Source organism: Mycena indigotica, assembly GCF_014461135.1.
Source record: "Mycena indigotica strain 171206Taipei chromosome Unknown Mind.scaff0005, whole genome shotgun sequence".
Lineage (NCBI taxonomy): Eukaryota > Fungi > Basidiomycota > Agaricomycetes > Agaricales > Mycenaceae > Mycena > Mycena indigotica.
Genome location: NW_023503004.1, coordinates 4,975,926 through 4,999,474, shown reverse-complemented (window position 1 = coordinate 4,999,474; position 23,549 = coordinate 4,975,926). Strand labels below are relative to the sequence as shown.

At 50.2% G+C, this 23,549-nt stretch overlaps 1 protein-coding gene across 1 annotated transcript; it reads right to left on the bottom strand.

Annotated features, from left to right (window-relative positions):
* Positions 1-15,627: 15,627 nt before the first annotated feature.
* On the bottom strand, positions 15,628-20,041 carry MIND_00648300 (Heme peroxidase; the record flags this gene model as incomplete). The annotated part of the gene is made up of 18 exons (XM_037363215.1): positions 15,628-15,639; positions 15,689-15,964; positions 16,013-16,149; positions 16,200-16,334; positions 16,383-16,776; positions 16,829-17,005; positions 17,053-17,078; positions 17,127-17,366; positions 17,417-17,488; positions 17,538-17,610; positions 17,660-18,190; positions 18,238-18,418; positions 18,464-18,725; positions 18,770-19,106; positions 19,157-19,261; positions 19,306-19,362; positions 19,416-19,472; positions 19,520-20,041. 18 exons carry the CDS (start codon positions 20,039-20,041, stop codon positions 15,628-15,630), a joined length of 3,594 nt encoding a protein of 1,197 aa, XP_037221136.1.
* Positions 20,042-23,549: the final 3,508 nt, after the last annotated feature.

The window sequence follows — 23,549 nt, the reverse complement described above, 5'->3', positions numbered from 1 at the left end:
TCCGAAGATGCACGGGATATAACAGTACTCCCCCCGTTAAGACTCTCGCCCCGAGAGTCATAGAACCATCTAGAACAAAACGTGACCTGCCGGTGATTGCCGAAATTTTCACCATATAAGGCGGCGGAGAAACCGACCATTGCCATCAATTTCCCCCATGTCGTCCGCAGCACCCAACCATCAGCCGCCCAACAAAAACACCCAAGGGCCGAGCAAAAAGGCCGCCCCAAAGAAGAAGTCCCGCAAGGGCAAGGAGCCGGCTAGGGAGGAGGCACCCAGCGATTCGGACGGGCCGAACGAGGCCGAATTGCCACCAGTCGGTGCGTGGCGGAACATCCGAAGTGGCCATACTAACCCAACTCGACAGCATGTAAGCGTTGCAGTTGTCGGCCAACTGCGGACCAGGAGCAGGAGCCCTGCGCCCCAGGACCAGGCCCTGCGTGCCGTTGCCAGAAGCAGAAATGCGACCTGCGCGATGCACAGGAGGCCCGCCGGAGGCTCCTCGAACAGAGGTTTGCCTCTGGTGGCGGGTCTCGTTCGGAGCTTGCGCGGCTGCGCCGACGGGTGCAGGACTTGGAGGATGGGTTGGGAGCGTATGGCGAGGGGGTAAAAAGCATGACGTTGGAGTTGAACGCGACGCACAAGTCGCTCGCAGGTTTCAACCAAGCGATGGTGCATTATCGGACCTCAACGGAATATCCGAAGTACTAACCAACCTTTTAGCGCGACAACGAGGACGATATCGACAACTTGTTGTCGTACGCGCACGGCAATCAAAACGCCATCTTGGTGTTGGCGCGCAACCACAGCGACAAGAATGTGGAGAACACCGCCTACGAAGTTCGTCGACTACGACGTGGCGTACCGAACCAAGGTCGCGGGGCGGGTTCGGCAACACTCGGAGGAGCCCGAGCACCAGTTGCAAGAGGCGTACGAGGCGCGGAGGTCCCGAGTGCGGGCTCGGCTTTACCGCAACCAGGCCGACGTGCGCGAGCGGTTGAACATAACCGACCGAGAATACGACGCGAACTGGCGCGATAGGTTGGATAAAGCAAAACGGGAGATGGAGCACAAGCGCCACAAGGCAAGGAGGCTTGAGGACGAAAAGGATGCAAAGCGCCAGGAGAAGCCGGCGACCCCCGAACCCAAGGCTGAGCAGCCTCCAAAGAAAAAGAAGAAGAAGTCGAAGAAGAATTCGGAGAAGGGCGGAGAGGCCGATAAGGGTGAGGGGTCGTCCAAGGGACCAAGACAAGGGCAGTAAATAGAATAGCCCAATGTAAATAGAAGACCGCAAGAAACCAAGTGCCGAAAAGACCAGAGTGACCAAGAGTAAGAAGTCGGAGTAAGACGGAGAGTCCGAAGGGCATTAGTAGTCAGGCCCAGGTTTCTGAGGATACTTCTTGTGAAAACTCTCGATAAGGTCAGGAGCATCCGCGATGTCGTCAGTGCCAACCCAGGAGTATTGCTCGTCAGTGTTTTCGAAGCCAAGCCATTCGACATAGTAGCGGAGTCTAACCCGGCATCTCCGATTGATCTTAGAATCGACAATCTCTTTAACCTCCCATTGTTCTTCACCATCTACCTCGACCACGGCCGGGGGCTCCGGTTCGCGATCAGGGAAGGGGTTAGGAATGGAAGTTTCGAGCACGTGAAAGACTGGGTGAATAGCTCGCATATTTTTTGGAAGACGTAGCGTATATGAAGCAGAACTGGGTTCCGCAATGATTTTGTAGAGGCCGAGGAATTGTTCGGAGAACTTCGGAGTTGGTCGGGTCGTCCGAATGTACTTCGCTAGGACATAGACTGAGTCGCCAACTACCAGATCAGGTTGGGGAATCCGCTTTCGATCAGCAGTCTCCTTATATCTTTCCTGAGCAGAAGTGATTTGTTCGCGTAGGAACTCGTGAAGCGATTGAAGTTCGACAGTGTAGTCTCTAGCGGGAATGTTCGGGAACGTCCAAGTCAGCATTGACTGTAAGGGTTGGATTATAACCCTTGTTAGCGAAGAAAGGTGTAGTGCATCTCCATGTTCAAGAGCATAGCAAGAGATCGAAAGAATGCTGAGACAAATTCTCTACCTCGGTCCGAAGTGACGTGTTCGGGGATACCGTGTTTCGAAAAAACATGGATAAGGAAAAGCCGTGCCAGCTCCGGGGAGTCGATGTGTTTATCGCAGGGAATGAAGATCGCTTGCTTAGATGCGCGGTCAACAATAACCAGGATAGTATCGTACTTGCCAGATTTGGGTAAGCCTTCAATGAAGTCCATGGAAATAGAATGCCAAGGGCGAAGAGGGACAGGTAACGGCTTGAGTAAACCATATGGCTTGTGTCGAGGCTTCTTGTTGCGCTTGCAAAGAACGCAAGACTGAACATAGACTCGGACGAAGGTTCGGAGCTCCGGCCAAGTATAGTCGCGCCGAACAAACCCATTTGATGTTAGTACGCGTTAGACGGGTAAGAGGGACAGTAATGTCCGAATAGCCGTCTATGAACCTCCGATAGAAGTTACAAACACCTGCTAAGCCCAATTATCTACTCTAATTAGAATGAAGAGCCCACTGGGGTCTTCATCCTAATTAGAAGGGAACATGTGAAAATGCCTATGCTGCAGTAAACCTCACAATAAATCTTCTATAACTGCAATAACTTCACAGCATAAGATGATACTGACCCTAAGTGTCTATGCTGCAAATGTAATGCCTATGCTGCAAATATAAATATTTAATACAAAACAAGAAGCCTTGAGCTGCAACTAGAGTACTTATGCTGCAAGAAAACTGCAATAATTTCTAGCTATATAACAGAGTAACTTCTAAGTCAGCGGCTGCTACATATGCTGCAGCAAATTCCAGACATTTACCCAAGTAGGTAAGTCCAGTTCTATCCAATCATAGACTACCTGAAAAAGAAATTTACACAAAGTTCTAATCTTCAGTAAAATCCCAGCAGCAGGTCAATACCTACCAGCTCCATACAGTCTGCTATATAATGTGACATAAATGTTACAAGTGTGACATGGTTCCAAAAAAGGAAATTTTCTCAGTTCAACAGCAGGATTACCAGAGATTGTCACACATTGTCACAAATCAAAGTTATGCATTTTAACTATACAAACAACTTTCATTAAGTGACCTATAGTCATAATTATTCAGTAATGGCTAATCATTTGCTGATCTCCACCTGATGTAGTGATATCTCACTAAGTAGACAACTTATAGAGATGATTTAAGCACTACAAAGTGTACTCGCAAGATAATATTAATATCCTTTACAATACAATATTATTAATAAATGTACAACATCTCATGATTATTCATCACACACCTTGATGCAGCAATATCTTCACCAATACTGTATCAAGTTAGATGATTGTTATACTGGTAGGTAGGTAATAACCTAGTGTAGACATGTTCTGATATAGGTTTGGTCTCATACTTTTAGACTATACTGTTATACCACTTTTCTGTAGTTTTCCTCCATGGAATTTGATCAAGCACAACGATCACTTGATATCTTGATGAGGAATTCATGGATAAGCTTGATCCAAGTTGCATTCTCGTCTACTAGATATCTTTCATAATTATGAGAACCCTCCATATTTTAGGCATCATATTCACCTCTATATATGGTGTATATCTTATTACTCCAATCTCCTAATAACTCACTCAGAAGTGAGGGGTACCCAATGGATTGAGCACAGGAAGCATACAGAGGGTCTCCCTAAGAGATGGAATACCTCCCATCTTGTTTTATCTATGAAATCTCTGGTAAATGTCCATTATACACATGGCTGCTAGTATACATCATATTGGCAATATAGCCATGATCTGTTAGTTGATTATGGATCAAAATATGTCAAGTTCAGTCAATGGGGTATATACATATACCCGCATACTCTGATTCATGAGTGTATGCTCTTGGATGGTGAATTGGGGCGGACATTCAACTACTGGCAAAGTGCAAAGACTGGTTTACCGGAATTGTGAGTCTATAAACTGAGTGTTGGACCTTGAGGTGGGTGTATGAAGATATTTGAATGTCTACTAGGACCCTATACCAGAATTAGTCGTGGTTCTGGAGGGTGCTACTAAAGGTAGCTGAAGAGAGGGTAGGTACCCATAGAGTAAAAAAGAGTGTCTTCGCTATTACAACTGGTCAGAAATTAATTTCAAGTATGATAAAAGACTTGAACTTAGAATTGGATAGAACCTCAAATAAACCTGCCCAGCACTTGAATCAACCTCGTAGCTATTCTGGATCTTGTACAGGACCATTATCAATATTATCTATTCCAATAATGATGAGTTCACCATGGTATAACCTTTGTGAATCTGGGGAATCTGACTGTATATAATACTAGGAGTATAGTATACCTCCCAAAAATTGCTACCCTTCCCCCTCTGGCATATCTCTATCTCAGGTTATATAGCACCTAGGATCTCTAGAAATTCAGTGACCTCAACACTTCCTGTGGGGTCACTAATCAGTGGAATTATAGTTAACTATCCTCTGTAGCTGGATCAACTTAGATCATGAGATTATATGCATGAGGGCCCAAGATATCAGCAAAATGCTCCTCAACTCAGTATTCAGTCATACTTGGCAGGTGATAGATTAAGGTGATGGTGACAGATGATATGACTGAATGGGTCAGGAAATGGTGACATGTTATACCTTTCAAATGAGCTCTCTCCCAGCTTTATCCTCCAAGGCTAGCTGAAGATCTATGCTTATCTTTCATGGTTGATGGAGGTCAAATACCACTGATGAGCAAATGCATTGTATTATCAGTGCCATATTCACTGTGGATTAGGAAGTCACACACTAGAGCCTCAGTCTATAGTATCTACACCTACAATCCAGCCACCTTACATGTTTTAATTTTGAGATATTCCATTTTTATGAATAAATGGTGAATATGGTAATTATCAAATCATGATGAAAAATATCTCATTGATCAATGATACCTTTGAGAACCTTCTACCTAGTACTTGATTCATGTGTTTAGCTTAGGTATCTATGGAGATAGAGGCCTATCAGTTATTTATTGGCCAGTGATTGAACAGTTTTAACCTAGCTATTGAGCTGTAACTATAGGTCACTTGATAAAAGTTGTTTGTATAGTAAAAATGCACAACTTTGATTTTTGTGATGATCTGTGACATTCTCTAGTCATCCTGCTGTTAAACTGTGAAATTTCCTTTTTGGGAACTATATCACACTTGTGACCTTGGGCACATTCTGTAACAGCATGTACACTGAAATTTTACTGATGATGAGGAATTTCCTTTTCAGGTAGTTTACGATTAGATAGAGCTGGACTTACATACTTGAGTAAATGTCTAGGACTTACTGCAGCATATGTAGCAGCCACTGACTTAGAAGTTACTATGTCATATAGCTAAAAATCATTGCAGTTTTCTTGCAGCATAAGTACTCTAGTTGCAGCTTAAGGCTTCTTGTCTTGTAGTAAATATAGCATAGGCATAATAGTTGCAGCATAGACACTTAGGGTCAGTATCATCTTATGCTGTGAAGTTATTGCAGTTATAGAAGATTTATTGTGAGGTTTACTGCAGCATAGGCATTTTCACATGTTCCCTTCTAATTAGGATGAAGACCCCAGTGGGCTCTTCATTCTAATTAGAGTAGATAATTGGGCTTAGCAGGTGAGAAATTCAACAATTTTACCAGGTTCAATATCTTTTGCATTACACTCAACATCTTTTGCATTGGCCCCTTGGGTACTTGCCCACATCTTTTGTGTAGAATGAGCTATAGAGGGTGATCACGGGTACGTGTGCGACGGCGTTGGGTCAAGCGAAGGATGTTAATACTACAGCAACTAATGTCACCGAGATGGTATGCATTTTTCTTGCTTGTCGAATTACTTGCTAAATCTCTCAAAGCTCTCTAACCTCAAGAAGCGAACCAAACATGTCTCATTCGGGCGTGGTTGCGGCGGTAGATCCTAACAGCTCGCTTACGATGCCCACGATGCTTGACGCTGGTGGTGCTGCATATATGTATGAGCGACACTCGATGACGGACGCCGAATTTGTGAAGGACTTCGCTGATTGCGCTCGACAATCAGGCAAGGTAATGCTTGCTACCTCACATAACTACAGCTTATCTCGCGATAGGCATTGAACGAATGAGTGTTATGCAGTTGAGAAAACACTGCCAGAACTTCATCAAGAAGGGGCTCGGTATGTATCCTCTTTCTTTTTTCTTGTTGGAGTATCGTATTAATATGCTAATAGCTCGTGTTTGTGGGAAAGAATCTCGGATGAACTACGAGAACTACCCGAACGCGATCATCAATGGCCTGAGCGTTCATCTGTTTGGTTGGCCACCAGAATGCCCCTGGATTTCACCCTTAGCGATGAGGACTGCTGCCCCGCTTCGACTTCTCGCGAAGGCAATCGAAGACAAGGAGTGCTATTGGAAAGCCCTTGTATCCCAGACGGAAAAGGAGGCTGCCGAGCAGGAATACATGCAGCTTGTTGCTGCAGGGAAGCGCCCTGAGCCCACCGGTGCGGCCCGAGCGACCCGCTCTGACAAAGGCAAGAAACGCGGGAAGCAGTCGAAGAAACCTACCGCCACTAACGACTCCGACAATGATGAACATGAGAGTGATGAGGAGGAAGATGGTGTTGCGAGCAGTCGAGTTCGTCGTAAAAAGAAGGCAGCACGTGAAACAGAGGATAGCATTGCCCGCAACCGCCCTCGACGTACCACAGCCGCCAAGCCTTTGCAAGACCCTACTCCATCCACGGCTGTGACAGAGCACAATCGTCATAGTGCTGGCATGCAACAAACAAAGAGCAATGGTCAAACTCACCGGAAACGGAAACGACAGGTCGAGGATGATGGGGCAGATGGGGAGAAGCAGTCCGAGAGAAAGAAGAAGAAGAAGCTTTCAAACTCCGGTTTGAAGCGCCTCCTCAGGCAGATGGGGAAGGCCGGGGCAGAACCTACGGCGGCGGCGGCGGCACCCAGCAAAAAGAATGTTGTCAAAGGCCGCAAGGGGCGACCTCCTGGCAGCCGATCGTGATGTGATACAAACACGGACACACTCTACTCTCGATGATTCTTCTGCTTTCTTTTCATGCACCTGCTCTCTCACTGCTCTCCTCAAATCGGACATTATTCATCAGTCTACCTTACTTGCATATAGTTTTATAACATGGACCTCTAGTACTAAGTTTTCTCTAACTACCTTATCCAGTTTATGTATATATTAGTATGATAGTGACCTCTTGTATTAGGTCAATTTGTTCATAATTATTCAATGCCTGTTTTATGCTGACAAGCTGCATGGGTAGTGACTTGTGAGGTGCAGTAAGTGCTGAAAATATTTGAAAATTATTCACAGCATGCATTTGCTGATAATGTGCAGTCTGTGCGACTTGGTAGGCGTGCATGGTCTGATATAGGTGAAATATTCAAAATTATCTATAGCTCTTTCCAATAATTATTCAATTATATGGGAACCCAAGATCCCATTATAGCTTATCAGTGATATTCTAGCAGAATGACACTGATAACTTACGGTATTGGGTGGGCTCAACAGGTGTGTAATGTGAGTGGTCTTATTGTGTTGCTCAATTCCTTGCTGACATTCTTTCCAGAGCAACGATGAAGGTTGACAGTTTGAAGGCATTGTGCATCAAATATGGTCTTCCCAAGAGCGGCAACAAAAAATACCTTTGCGACCAGTTGGAGAAGTTCAGTGTGAGCTATTGTGCAGACCCAGTGGGGTTGTGAGTCGTTTATTCACTTGCTCGAGACGAATCATATGCTAACATCTATTAAAGCACCGCAAAGCCTGCAAGGCGTTCACATAAGGGCCCACGACCTGAGAATCAGAAGGCCAGCAAAACAAAGCGGTCACCGAATAAGATAGATGCATGACGGACCCAGCTTATGAATACAAACCCTAATACCGAGTGTTCGAAGGACTTGAGAACATAGGAAGAGGTGAACCACGTCTTGAATTGGGTAATTATTCCGATGTTGTTCATATTTGTGTGCTTACTTTCTTCAAACCTTTTTACAGGCAGAAATGAATGTCAAGTGATATCCGTATCAACCACGACGGCCAGAAACCGACGGAACAACAACGTCTAATGCTGGCGTAGGACTCACGCACTTACAGTTACCGACTGCACATCAGGTATATCTTGGAACCAACAATTTAAGCCTTAGATCGTCTGATGTCTACGCAGGATGCAACGCTGGGAGTTTTACATAGTATGGCAGCACAATTGGGTGCGGTCCTTCAAGAGGCGCAATATTCCTCTGTCACAACAACTTCAACCACTATGGACACTGGCTCTCTGTCGAACGCGAATACGATGGATACGAATATGATCTCAACTCTATCTTCTCATCAACACGGTCTACTATCGGACGTTGCCCAAGCTACCCTAACCCTCATACAGCCTTCTTTAAATAGTCATTCTGAGGTTTGTCTTCCATCATTGCTGGCGTTATACTAACTCGTTCTATATAGCCGTTGATACCAGCCTTGTCTTCCTGCCCTTCTTCCAATATGGCCAGCAGTCGATCGATCGTTATCGGGAACGGAAAGACAATCACTATTGATACCGCAACCTATCGCCTTCCAGTCCTCAGTTATGCTAAGCATGTCGACAAGCTTTTCGAACAATGGGATGATCAGCATTCACTTTGGAAGAACGATTCAATGATTATGATTGATGGTGAACCTATCACCCTCAAATATATCCGTACGATGATGTTCGTTAATACAAAGTCTTGGGAGGCGCATAAAGGGAAGTGGAATGAATTCAAGGTCTGGCTTCTTATACTTTGCGATTACTTGGCTAATTATCATGCAGCACCTTGCCGAGTATTACCTGGAAACCAACCCAGATAAGTTCTGGCAGGAATTTTCGGACACGGAGGGTCGGCGTCCTAATTACACGACACTAGTGAAGGAGGTTCAGATGAGACGAGGCATGGTGACAAGTGAAATTGTTGCAAGCGCGAAAGCCAAGTATGGGACGGATGCATTCCAGTACCAGAAGTCCTTCTGGTACGGTTATATATCTCAACAAGGACAGTGCCATTGCTAAGCGCTATCTTGAACTCGAGAAGACAAAGTAGAATCCGTTTAATACATCTATTATTTACTACAAGGGCAGTTGCGACCACATAATGGGCACCGCATAGTAACCTTCTGCCTTGGATTCATAAAATCCTCTCATTTCTCTGTTGGATCGTCGTTCCAGCTGATCAAATACTTGACAATTGTCAGGTTGGTGAGTTCAGTACTCCAGCCTCCCCATTCGCAGATGCGCCGCAAGCTCCAACGACAGTATGTCGCAAGATATTGACAGCCTCCCGACGAAATGAATGGGTTCCGTATGGGTATGGGTCAATACCGATATCAAGGAGGTTATGACGGAAATATTCTAGGAATTTTTCGGGCCGCTATTATGAAGTCAGTATATTTGGTACTTGGGAGAAATGAAGTAAACCATTGATCTCAAGCAGTCTAACTCATCACAATAATTCATCACAGGGAAAAGTTTGCCCTTGTCAATACAGGCAAAGCTGATCCATCGGGAAAGTGCCCGTATTGGACATAAATATGCCAGTTCTTCAGGCATTGCGTAAAGATAAAATGGTTTGATCTCTGCAATACTTTCAATCCTTTTATATATGAGAAGATTCTTGACATACCCCCATACTGATCAGTCTTCCGGAATGGCAGCGAGATATGCACACAATCAGGACTAACAAATGTGATATCTTGCATTTGAATCTACAGAGCTTCATCAAACCGCAGTAGGCATAAAAATGATATTGTGTAGGCTGCTTGAAGAAGAAGTCGGAGGCCTGGACCCCCCCCAATTTTCGATAGTTGTTCACCTGTGTAGCCCAATACCCACTGTGTACTATCTAGTCCACCCCAGCGGGGTGTTGCAGATAAGCCATGCTGCTCTTAGCATTGCCATAGAACTGAATAAACCTTGGAAAGGGAACTGAATAAATCTGAGCAGTTCTTAGGTTTTCACCATTTCTCGCACCAAGTCCACATGACTGGCTATTATCACCTCACTCATAGTATGAATAATGTTGAATAGACTGGGTATTTCCTAGTAGCATTGTATATAGTTTAGCTTATTAGTATATGTATAGCTATCATATAAGTGTATTCTGATATGAATAATAATGAATAGTAATGAATAATTCAAACCCTCTAGAGAATTGGGTTGAACTCAGCACCTGGGTTATGTATGTGTGTCATGATGTGTGACAAATTTCCCCAAAAGGAAATTTTCACTATTTGACTGTATAATCATCAAAAAATGTCACAGATCGTCACAAAAATCAAAGTTGTGTATTTTGGCTATACAAACAACTTTCATTAAGTGACCTATAGTCGCAACTGAATAATTGTATTACTAGAATTGGTCAATTATTGGCTGATCTACACCTGAGTAATATATCAGCAAGTGGATAACTTATATAGGTGATTAAAGCACTACCAAGGGTACCTAAATGATAAGATCAATATCCAGGACAATCAAATATTATTTGCATAGCTATATTATGCTATGATGATTCAAGGCGAGTAGTTGAGTTTCGTTATACTGTTAAGTGCCGTGCAAGAACCGAAGGGAAGTAATGGAAAGTCCGAAGCAGAACCGAGTGGCTATCACAACACTATATCGGAGTGAGCGACTACGCGTCTTGCAGGCCGGAAAGCAAGTCTGAACAAATACGTGAACTCCTGCGGATACGTTCGGAGAAGCCGAAGGCGATAAGGCTTAGAACGCGGGGAGGAGTCGGACGAGAGCGGAGAGCGAGGCAAGAAACGTTAATAACGAAACTGAAGTACAGGAGTGTAAGGTACGAGTATTTATACTAAGTGGTAAGCATAAGGCATATGACCTCGCAGGGAGATCCGATGTGGTCCGCAGGATCTCCCTGCGGGTTAAGTACAAAGGCATAGTAAGTAAGGGGAACGAGAAGACATACACGAGGCAAAGGAAACAAGGCGAACGCCTAAAGGATATAAGTAAACAAACGCAAGTCCAAATGGGTAAAGATCCAAGTTGATGGTCGGAGGGTCCGAACAAGTCCGAGACAGTCTGCGTGCAGATTAACTGTTTGAAGGGAAACGCTCAGATAACACAAACCAGACAGATGCATCTGAGAGATATACATCTTCCTCCCGGAGAAGCTCAATGCCACCATGCTTCCACCGGTCACTACACTAGGGGTGCTCAATTCTTGGAGGTCGGACGATAGGAAACCGTAGAATATAATATTTTTATTAAGCGAGAATTTCCCAGCAGCCAAACGGCCAATTTCTCTCTCACACCCAGCCCAGCTGTTCCCACACGCCTATATTTTGCTCGATGCTCGATGCGCTGAGTCGTTGGCCTTTGAACTCAGACTCCGCTCTTGCTGCCAGAGAACAGCATGGTATGAGTCTTTTTGCTACCTTTGGGCGGCAGTAACAAGACCAAAACAGGATGTTCTTGCGGATGCTGCGAGCATGGCAGCTCAACTCCCCCTTCCGAGTCCAGAACCACCCCAAAACCTCAATGAAGACTTAATTCAACTTACTCTACCATACCAATCTATGAGACAATATGCTGAGTCGCCGTTCACGGAGCTGTCATTCAACTCGACACCTTCTACACTCGAGGATAGCCAACAATGACCGGCGCCGTGCAATGCAATCTGGGAACTATGAATATGATCTGCGACCTCAGGCTGTTTCCCAGCCGCGCCTCCCTTCCAACATGATCCAAATTGACCACAGACCGACTAGTTATGGCCAGCCGGCCTTCGTCGTCATCCCGGGCACCAACTCTGTCTGATTGAGGACATCGGGCACTTCCGAATGACGCGTTACGCGGGCTTGAAGTAGCTCCAGCCCTGAAACATTGCTCGGCACCAAACCCTCATCAAAACAATTTCTTGACACAAACGGAGGCGGAAAATGGTTTTCAACCGCCGCAAAGGTTCGATTGGGCAGAAAAGCGGCCGGCAAGCCCCTCCTTCTTAGTTCAGGCAGCAGCAAAGCGTGTTGCGATCCCAATTGAGATCTCCGATGATGAAGGGGTGTCCGCAACACCTGTTCGTCGTGGTCCTGGCCGCCCTCCGGGTTCAAAGAACAGAAAGAATCTCCCACCTCCATCTCTGACCCCAAAGCCTGCCCAGAAGCTGTCGAAAACTATACGGAAACCCAGTTCAAAGCCATCAAAGGGTTCTCGCCAGCCAACGGTCAAGGAGGAGGAGGACAAGGGCAGTGTGGGAAGCGAATGGAGTGATGACCAAATCGAGATACTCTTTCAAGTTGCCCTTGGTGCAGACTCAGACAAGAACTTCAAGAAACTCTTATTGACATCCAATAATTGTTGGGAACTGGTACGGAAGCTCTGTTTCTCTTTGTTCTTTCGACTAATGAGGTCCCAGTTTTGTCAGGAGTCAGGTCTCAAGCGTACAGCCAAGCAGATGAAGGCCTTCTTCGACCGTACGCTGGATTTTTTTTAAAAAGATGCTTGAGCTTCAGAACTTTACTGGCAATGGCGCTGATGGCGATGCAACAGACTGGGAGTCGGAGGAGTCTATCGACAACTTTCTAGCATCATGCTCCAGTGCTGGCTTTGATACTGCTGGCCTTAATGCGATGAAACTCAAGTTATGGAAGGAGAAAGGCTGGTATGACCTATTCCTTGCTCGGTATGTTTTCGATATCTTTGGGGAAAGAGTTATCTGACTTGCTCTAGATATCAAGACAATCCGAAAGTCAGTCGCAATACTGCACGCTCGAATATCGATCTCTCCGAACCTGAAGACAACGATGATCTAGAGGACGATACTGATGACATAATCAAATATATGGGTAAATGACCACCATCTACCCCCGCAAATACTGCCCAGAAATCAACCAAATCGAAATTGAGTAGCGACCCACGTCCCCCTGTATTGACCTCGAAGTCCAAGCCTTTAACCAAGATCAAGAAGGAGACACCGTTAGCAGCCATGAATGACTATCTCGCCAATCGGGTAGAGATGGACAAGGCAAATAGGGCAATGCAGGAGAAGGTTATGGAGACAAAGCGCCTTACTCAGAAGGTGGAGTTAGCGGAGCGGATTCTGGCGGACAAGACAGGGGTATATTTGGAGGAGAATCGGGAAAAGGCAAGAGCTGTGGTTAATGCATATCTTGCTTCTGAGCTGGAGTAATCAGTTAACATTTCAAGGTCTTATTGTTCATTTATAGTATATTCACTTTAATCAAGTATAATTTTGATTTATTTGTTTATACTGGAAATATAATATTAAGTAACTCTTGCCGAACCCTCAATCCTTCCCGTTTCAGCCATGCTGCAGTTTCGTGTACCGGAATATTCGCTGCCGCAAATGGTGTTGCCATATCAGTTGGAGCATCAAGTCCATTTCCTGCAACATCAATAGCAAGACCTCCACCCAGGCCTGGAGTATATTCCGCAAATTTATCCGGATGATCTCCATGATATAAGCACATATTGTGCATCGTCATAAGAGCGTTAATTGCCCGCCATACATCTTCGACATATTTGTGGCCGCCAACCATCTGCATTGACCGGAAGCGAAGCTTGAAACAACCAAACGCATGTTCAACTGTTATACGCTGGCCTGAAAGAATGAAATTGAAGTCCTTCATCCGTCGCTGGTCCTCGGGTGATGCTTTGGCAATCTCTGGCGCACTGAAGGGTCGAATACTGTATGGCGTTGATGGATAGCCCTTGTCGACCAGGATACGACGACCGTTCTTCAGATACTGGTGTCAATGTTGCCAGAAAGGTGAGTTCTTGAATACACGTGCATCGGTAACACTGCCAGGCCATCCAAGATCCCATGCCGCAAATCGAATACCACTGTCGACAATAGTAAAAATAGAATACTAGTATGAAATGTTAATAATAATCTATAGCAGCAGAAATACAGACCACAAAGAAGCCTTTCCGGCTCAAATATGAAGGCCCTATCCAGATCGGCTGCTCCGATGATTGCACAAGAGACCCATCTCCACTCCCCACACAGTCTGTAAATCTTGGTAATCGAGGGGTTGTCCACCCCGGACCCCGACCAGGGCTTTGCCCTGGACCCACCCTGCCGGGGGCTAGGAATTTTTTCTTATTTATTTTTGACATAAATAATCATTGGGCTTGCTTAGTTGCGGCGGCGGCCGCGGCGGCCGGGGTTTTAATAGGACTTCAAATTGTCTCTTAGTCAATCGGTTGATATGTCTCGTCTTTTCTGACCGACGTTGCCCCGGTTTGACTCCCCCTTTTGCCATTTATTTAAATAGCATCTATTTACCCTTTCGCACCCTTCCTGGTTATAACCAGGGCCTGGTTGTATCCGGGGTTGGTGCAATCCGACCACCCTGGTTGTAACCAGGCCACTTTCCAAATCCTTACGACCAGGGCCAGGGGTGCCGAAAAAGTACCCCACGGGTCCCATCTCCCTTTAGATTGGCTGCCTCTTGAGCCAACAAGGCTCCATACAGCCTCAGCGTCTCTGCAGCCTCCGTGGTTCCCGCTGCCAATGCCTCAACCAACTGATCATCGCCATCTTCATTCAAGAGATCATTGTCGTTATCGAAGGGCACTGGTGCATCATCGACAAGGTCGGCGATGAGGAAGGTGGCTGCAGCATGCTCAACGACCTCATTTTCGATGTCCTGGCGGCCATGCTTGGGCATGGAATAGGGGGAGTTGTCGGGTAAATGGCGGGTGGGAACGGCTGGGCTGAGTGTGAGAGAGAAATTGGCTGTTTGGCTGCTGGGAAATTCCCGCTTAATAAAAATATTATATTCTACAGTTTCCTATCTTCCGACCTCCAAGAATTGAGCACCCCTACTGCGAGTAGAAGTATCAAGGAAGTGCTTATTCTGTCAGAGCTCCCGGAATCCTGAGGACATCTTGACTCAAAGTGTTAAGGATTGTTTGCACCAAGCATAGATGCCGTTGTTTAAGGCTTATGAGCAACATCATGGAAGTTCGGAGATAAGATGGGAGCGTGGGAACATGACTTCCCACGCGGCGTCTTCATGGAAACCCCGATCGAGACGACGCCTCGAAAATCGTTTGAATGGTTGAGATTCTTGAGAATAAAGATTTACTTCTGCAGCACGTCGTGTACATAGGCCGACGACAACACCTTGTCCGCGTCTGCATCATCATTAGCTGAGCCAACCCCCCCGATCGCCCACGTCTTCATGAGGGGGTTATAGGGTGCTGTAAGTAATTCCCAATCCTATATATTTACGTGAATGATTTCCGGCAGTCTCCAGACCCTGTTTATTAACATGTTAATTAACATTGCCATCAAATTTCCTATTTTGGAAGACACCTAAAGCTGAAATATTTTTTGGCGGTGCAGCTTCAAGTTTTAACCCCCATTTCGACGACAGAAGGAGTTCATCCTCCTTGTTTCCTTTTGTTCATACGGTACAGCGCTTTAAGTAAAACCAACACTGAAATACTAGCTAGATACACCTCATTACTAAAACAACAGATTACCCACGATAAATACACCCATCGTGTTTAATATTTTTTGCCTCCTTCGTAGTCATCCAGCCGCACATTCACGCATCATACTGCCCTCCGTCAGCACCCGTCTCAACAAATGAATAAAACACCACTCACCACGACCTGCATCCCGCCGGGAAACGCGCTCGTCGTCCCGTACGGCGTCAAGTACACCGTCTTCTCCGTCTCGTTCGCGGTCTCTTTAAAGCCCGCGAGCCGGCCCGTGCTGCCCGCCGCGCGGCGCACGTGCTTGAGCGCGAACACCGCGCGCAGGGCCTGCGCCGCCGCGAGGTGCTCGAAGTCGACGTCCTCTGATGGCTCGGACGCGGAGAAGGCGTACGCCGCGGCGGGGCGGGCGATGTTGACCGTCAACGGGTCGGGGAAGTCGGCCGGCTGAATGGAGGGTAAGGAGAAGAAGCGGCAGGGAGGGAAAGGACGCACGTTGCGATACGCGTTCGCGAGGCTGCCGAAGACCTTCGTGCCCGCTTTCACGTGCACCGGGAGTGCGGCGTGGCCTTGTGTTATGACGCTGTTTTGCGCGCATTCGCGCCAGACGCCGGTGGTAGCGGGATTCAGCCCTGCGTCCCCGTCAGCACTCCACGAATAGAGGAAGGGGGGGAATACGCACGCAGCGCCTCGCGGACATACGCTAGCAGCACCTTGTCCGCGTCCCCGACATCAGCCGAGCCCACGAGCGAGACGATATGCTCCCTCGCATGCATCTGCGCGTCTTCAAGGTAAAAGTCCACCACCTGCGCCGCCGCTACAAGCCCCGTCAACACCCCCTCTATCCGGGCCAAAAGGCACTTACCTTGCGCATAAGTGGCACACGAAACCACGCCGAGCTCCAGCACCGCCGCCGCCAACTCATCCACCCCCGCCTGCGGCCGCGCCTCCGCCAGGCGCGCGACGAACTCCGCGAACGGGCGCTTCCGGTCCGCGGGGTGGAACAGCTCCGTCACGTGTGCGAGCGCGTCGGCGATGGTATGGTGTCCGTTGTGCGGGAGCACCCCCCGGATGGCCTCCTCGACGCGGCACAGGAGGAGCTCCCGCGCACGTGCGCCCGCCCAGGCTTTCGCGAAGCCGTGCTCGGCGTCGTCGACGGCGAGGTACGTGCTGCTGTACAGCGTGCCGAACATGTCGAACAGCTCGGCCTCGGTGTACACGCCGGCCGGGTGGGCGGCGGTCTTCGGCCGGATGCCGCACTGCCACCAAAAATTGTCAGCAACTTGCAAGTTGATGAAAAGGAAGACGCACGAGCTGCTCCGCGGCCCAGCGCACCGCCGCGGGGTTCAGCACGCCCTGCACCACGTCCACGTACGTCCCCGGCGCGCCGTCGTACACCCAGCTGCGCGTCGCGATCTGCTTCTGCAGCGTCGCCAGGTAGGTCGTCTGTGCGGCGATAGGTGAGCCGGGGAAGAGCGAGTCGATGAGCTGTATAGCTGTCAGCTAGCTATTATGGAAGAGGGGAAGGAACGCACCCAGTTCCGGTCTTTGCCTTTAAGATCTACCACAACATCAGCCTATCATGCAAGCATCATATCAGCGGACCCACATTTGACCCCATACACATCCCTGAACCTCCCCTCATCCCTGACCACCTCCCGTATGCCCTCCATCGTCTCCACCACGACCACCGGCCGCTGCGGCACGGGCCGCGTAAACGTGTAGTCGCCCGCCTTCTTCTGCTTGACCAGGCTCGCCTTCATGTGCTCTGGCGTGAAGAACGGGAAGCAGCTGTACACCGAGTTGGGCGGGTAGTACGCCGGGAGGTGGCGCGTCAGGAATTTGCACACTGGTGGCTTTTGTTAGTATGTGGAGAAAGGGAAAGGGGGGGAGACGCACTCTGTCCGCCGAGCGCGCCGTTGTGCGGGTCCCGCTGGCAGTCCTGGAAGCCCCACGCGGTCAGGTTCCACGCTGCACCCCGATTAGTCTTCGCATCAGAGAACGGAAGAAGCTCACGCACGCGTAAAGTCCGTCGTGAAGAACCGGTCCCCGCGTATCAGCGCGAGCGCATCCGCCAATATCGCGCGCATGAGCTACCATCGCATCAGCCTCTGCCTCCGCAACTAGAAGAAAAACGCCCACCGTGTACCCCGACGACAGCCTTACCCCCGGCCGGAGCGGCATGATCTCCTCGCACTCGAGCCCGACATACAGCTCGAGGTTGTCCACGTGCCCATACAGCTGCCGCGCCGCCGCCGCCACGCCCTCGTCATGATTCCACTCCTCAAAGCTCTCAAACCGCTTCAGCCCCAGGAACTCGCGGAACTCGTTCATCGTGCACACCCCCCACCGCCTTGCCTGCTCGATGCCGAGGACCTCGACGACTTTCAGCTCCTTCTGCACGCCGCGCGCCCGGAACGATCCGGCTGGCGTCGCCGTCGCGTCCTGCAGGATCTTCGCGATGTCCCCGTCGGCGAAGCGCCCGTCCGCGGCCCGGGACAGCCCGCCGAAGGACCGGAGGCGCGGGTCGGGCGGGATCTGCTTGGATACGCGCGCGAACGCCGCGCCGAAGTCGGCCAGGGTGAGCTCGTCGAGCGGCTTGGCGTCCCCGAACACGTGCTCGAACGTCGTCGTCGTCCATTCGCGGTCGGGCTCCGACAGAAGCGCGTGCCACTGCAGACAATATTAGCATACAGGAAAAGTAAGATGAAGAGACTTACGCGGTAGAGCACGTTAAACTCGACGCTGCACTGGTTCCCCTCGCCACGCGTGACCGGGGCGCCTTTCGCGTCGGTCATGGGGCTGAACGCGTCGTTTAAAAGCGGGGACGTTATCCCCTCGGACACGCCCAAGAAGGCAGCGACGTAGTCGCCCACGATGAAGCTCATGAAGTGGCCACAACTACCTGGGATCAGCCGCTGCTCACTCAGCGCTGACGGAACTTACTTGACAAGCCGCGCAATCTGGAAGATCTCCTCGTCCTGCTGCGCCCGCTTGCTCTCGTCCGTGGGCGGCGGCTCGGCCCACGTCCCGCGCTCGTTGATCTTCAACAGCTTCTCGGCAATATAATTGTGGTTCCGATTAAACAGCACGAGTATCGCGCTGGCCGCGGGCGGGAGGAACGTCAGCCGCTCCTCCGAGAACACGTCCGGGTACAGCAATCCCTTGCCGGCCTTCCTATCTCGGACCAAATCCTGCGTCGCCTGGTCTACACACAAATTAGTCAGCGATGGAGAGAGGAAGATGACGCACTAATCCCATAGAGCGGGCTCAAATCGAAATACGAGCTGGTATTATTCCTGCTCCAATCCCGCGGGTCCGTGCGGAAGAGCGAGTGCGTGACGATCGTCGCCCATGCAAAGGTGAGGCTCGAGTTGCCGCCCGGGTGGTGCTGCACGTCGCGTGCCCGCATCAGCACGTCAAACACGAGCCCCGCGTCGGGGAGCGTGCTCGGCGCGATCGGTGTCCGGCTTTGGACACTGCGGGCATACGGCGTGCCCGCCCGCCCGATGTCCGGGCTCAGGATGTTGTTCCCGCCCCCGTCCGCGGAGCGCCAGGCGTGTTCCGGACCGAGGCCCGTCGCGGGCGGCTGAAGCGAGTCAGTATGGCAGTGGAAAAAAGGGAGGGGAGGGGACGCACGTGCGGGATGGTGTTGTAGAGCAGCGTTAATGCAGCGTCGCTGATCTTCTTTGCCGCCACGTGTTCGGGCGGGAGGTTCGCGAGGACTTCGAGGGCGATAGTAAACTGCAGTCGTCAGCCACGGGAAGAAACGCACGGAAACAACGCACGGCGCCTTTGCGGTCGTCCACCGCATTCGGGTGGAGCACCGCGTCTATTATCGCGCCCTACTCATCGTCATCGTCAGCTCCCCCTTGCCTGCACAGCTGAAAACACGCACCGCGCCTGTTAGAGCGTCTTTTGCCGTCGCCTCGAGGCCTGGCCGGAGCCTGTTCAGCTGCACCTTCATTAGCACCCTTCTATGAAAGCAAGCAGAGAGCGCACCTCGGCGACGCCCTCGCTGACGATCGAGCGGTTCTTCGCCTCCTGCTCAGGGTGCGCGACATGCTCGGAGTCGTACTGGCCGTCGGGCGCGCTGGGGAGCTCGCGGTGGAGCCAGTGCTTGGCAGCGTCGCCTGCGAGCGCAAGCCGATCCAGCGGGGAAAGCGACGTCATGGAGTGTGGTGTGGAAGTAGAAAGCAAGTACGTGTAGAGTGGGGGGAGCAAATTTGGCGAAGGAAGCAAAGGAAGCAGAAGAAGCGAAGCGCACCCGGCACCAGCTGCCCCCGGTTTATATGCCAGCCGTAACGCTAACGCCGCGTGTCGTGTCCTGTCGCTGCCTGTCACCGGGGCGATAGATTGCGATTTGCGATTGCGGTTGGCGTCCCTGGCCCATCTGATTCCGCGGCCGCGTCTGCATCCGCATCCATTCAGTCGCGGGGTTGGCGTGCGATACGCATCGGGGGCGGTGTACCTGGGACCCAGCCCAGCCCCCGCCCAAGAGCAAAGATGGGCGAAGATGTACATGATGGAGAAGAAAAAGAAGGGAGCCGCGTGACAGCGTGGCACCCTTTCGGCGCTGTCACAGCGCCGATCGCGCGGGACCAAGCCTAGTAGCAATTTGAATTCCTGAAATTGTCGGGCGGAGTTCCTCGCCGCGATTGTCGAGCGGCGACGGGGCGCGGCGAGCCCTTGGCGCAGGTCTGTGTGGCCGCGAGCAGTCATGCGGGCATGCTTCCCTCGTTGGAGGCGGAGCATGAATGATCTGATGCAGCCCACAGCCCAATACAACCTGACGCGGACGCCAGCCCAGCGCTGATGATGGCGATGCGCGATGCGTGATACATGATACGTGATTCCGCCCCGGCGTCCTTGGCCCATCACACTGGCAGGCCATCCATCTAGCGGCGAGTCAGCTTCCATTCCGTTTCACCCCCATCTCCTACTCGGGTTTCGGGCGAGGGCAAAAATACGGCGTCGCCAGGCCGACAGCCTTGCCCTGCCTCGGAGTTCAGATCCAACCCCATGGATAGATAAGACGTCATATCCAGAAATAACCTATGACGGCAATACTTATATCTTTGAACAAAAATACCTACTCGTAGATTGATCATACCTCTAGCAGCATTTGTAGATTTAAGTAATGTGGCCCCAACCATTCTGGCCCTTTTATTTGCAGGCTTACCAAAACAAAATAAAAAAGTTCAGCTTGATTCAAGAGTACACAATCCATAGTCTGATATAATATGTCCCATTGACTCTTGGATCATCTAATCTGGAATTTTCACCTATAAGTTGCCTATAAGTGAAGTAAGTACTAGTTGTCAAAATTATGAGATACAAGTAAATATTATAACAACTCATCCTAGTAATCATTCCTTTTGCTATTTTTTCAAAGATATGAATACTATCATTGACATACCTTTAAGATACATCAGCAAAACTACATTTTGCTGGGCGACCTGGGGAGCTCTGGGGAGACTGGGTGACATGGAAGCCCTGGGTGGTATCAAGTATTTTTCAATAATTTCAGTCCATGGACTTGTAGCCTGTCTCAGTATAGTAGATTGCCATGTAAAAGCTCTGTTTGTGTTTTAAGCCATTCTCAACAGGACCACCCAAGTCAGACCAGTCGCTTGTAAGTCGGCAAATTTCGGGCCGGCAATCACATGTGATATGACACCCTTGATTGATGACAACCATCACAGATCATTCTCAAATACGGTGTATCACCGCCCGTCCTTCCTTCCTTTCCCCCCCATCTCCCTGCAACAAGCTTCCTCCTCTGCCCCAACCATCCCCTCTTCTGGCGCCGCAAGCTATCCTTCAAGGGTACCAGCTCTATGTCAGGGTTCGGGTCGGGCCAACGGGCCCTATACGGCCCATCGGGCCCTCACCACCCTTAGAGCCCTAGGGCTTGACAAGCCCTCATATATTCACAAGCTCAAAGCACTGAGCAACAACACTAATATCCCAGAGAAGGGACATAATCACGGATCGCGCTTTAGTCAGCCATCAAGCCATCATGACCCGCCATCAGGGATCATGATGCGCCGCCGGACACCCTTGACAGCGGGCCCAATCGGCCCCAGACAACCACAGGGATCAGGAGGGTGCTCCTTACTGTTGCATTGCCAAACACTCCTTAGTGTCGACTTTGGCATGGCTCCTTTCCAGAGGAATGGTCCCTGGGCTCCTAGCGGAGCGACCAGGGACGACCAGAGACATCCCCTGCTCCCTTCTGATCGACCCTCAGCGGGCCCGATCGGCCCCTAGCGCCCACAGTATATAAAGACCAGAGTATTACTCCTGTACCTTAGGTTTTAGCATTGAAGTCTCTTCCTTTGAACCCTACTCCGGCCTGGTCCCCTAGAGCGGGGTTGCTGCGACCATACCCCAGGAAAGGGGCGTCTAGACGACTTCCAACACTCCAGGCTAGCTTGCCTCATTGACCTGAGCCCTTGGTTGGGCTGGACAGCTCAGGCTCTTGTCTCTTATGTTCACCCTTGTCCTAGCCACTTCTTCTTGCTCTCTGGCCTCAAGCTCTGGGTTCCCCTGGTACGGGGCGATGGGAGGGTGCGGGCCCGATCGGGCCCGCATGTCACGCGTCACACCGCGCAGTCACGCGGTGTCTAGGAGCCACAGCGACTCGTTTCTCCAGGAAAGGAGATATGTCGCCCCTTGGACTGGCAACCCTTCTCAAGCGCTCCAGGGGTCTCGGGCCTGCAGCCCCTGCTGCGGGGCAACTCCCCTCGACCCCCCGAACCGTCGGGCGTGACCGCGTTACGTCACGCCCCGCCCGAACGGCTTGTTCAACTGGCCCAGCCTATGCCTTGCCCTATGTCTTGGGCACCAACTCTACTACACAGCACTCTTTGGCTATGGACTCGTTCCCTTCAGCAGGGGTAGGACACTCTAGACGACCACTCGTATCCTGTGACACCGCTGTCACACAACGTGACAGCGGGGCGTCTCGAGTCGCCCCGAGCTGTCCCTACCCTGCTCTCTATTGCAGTGGCACCATCTACGCTGCCTGGTTGCCGACCACCCAGCTATGGGGGTTGAACCATCTTTCCCACACTTGTCAGACTGGCAGGAGACCGTCACGTGGGCCCGGGCCGGCCCCGTTCCTGACAGAATGCTAAAACCTCCCTTTACTGTCCTTCTTTCAAGTGTGGGGCGCTCTCTGGAAAGCTCAAGTTCTTGGAGCATCCTTTCTGTGCTGAACGACCACTCTATGTGTCGGCACTTCGTCCAATGGGTTGAGGAGTTATCCCTTTCGTCTTGAAACTCCTGGGAGCCAACAACTTTTGCTCCATTCGTCTTATGGGTTGAGGAGTCCGCCCCTTCGCGTTAAAACTCCTGGGAACAGGTCAAAACCTGCTCCACTTGTTCACTCCGGTTAAGGAGTTCTTCAATACCTTCTGCGCCTAACAACGACGAAACGACCCGATTCGAACCTTCGATCACCGACAACGACAAGGGACCGAATTAACGGGCCCTTTTGGTTCAAATCTACCCCGCTCGTCATACTCGTGGGCCCGACAATCCGTCTGTTTTGTTCTTGGTGTGCGTTCTTAGGAGACCTTGCGCGGCCCAACTTGAAGTCTGGCCTGTCAATCCACGGGCCCGATGACCCGTTGGTCCGAACACAAATCTTTGTTTCTTTCGCCCCTACTTGGCAAATTCTTTCCCTATACCCTCTTCTTTCGAATTCTCGTACCCTGGCGCCGAGGTAAGGAATATCGGCTCCCCCAGATGTCGACTTCTGGGCCGCAACTTCTGTCTGCCATGGGGCGTCCACTCCGGTGAACGGCGCTTGAGGCACGGGAAACGTTGAGTCCGTCCCCACCTCTATAGCAGCCAAGGAAAGTGGAAAACCACTCTGGGAGCGCTGGGGGAAGAAGCAGACCCAGGCTCTTTTCACTAGCAAGAGACCCGTCCCGTGCGCCCGAAACGTCACCCCTTTCCCAACCGTGGGAAATTTCGTTCAAAGGTGCTGGCCTTCAACCAGACAAACCCAAAACCGTGCGAA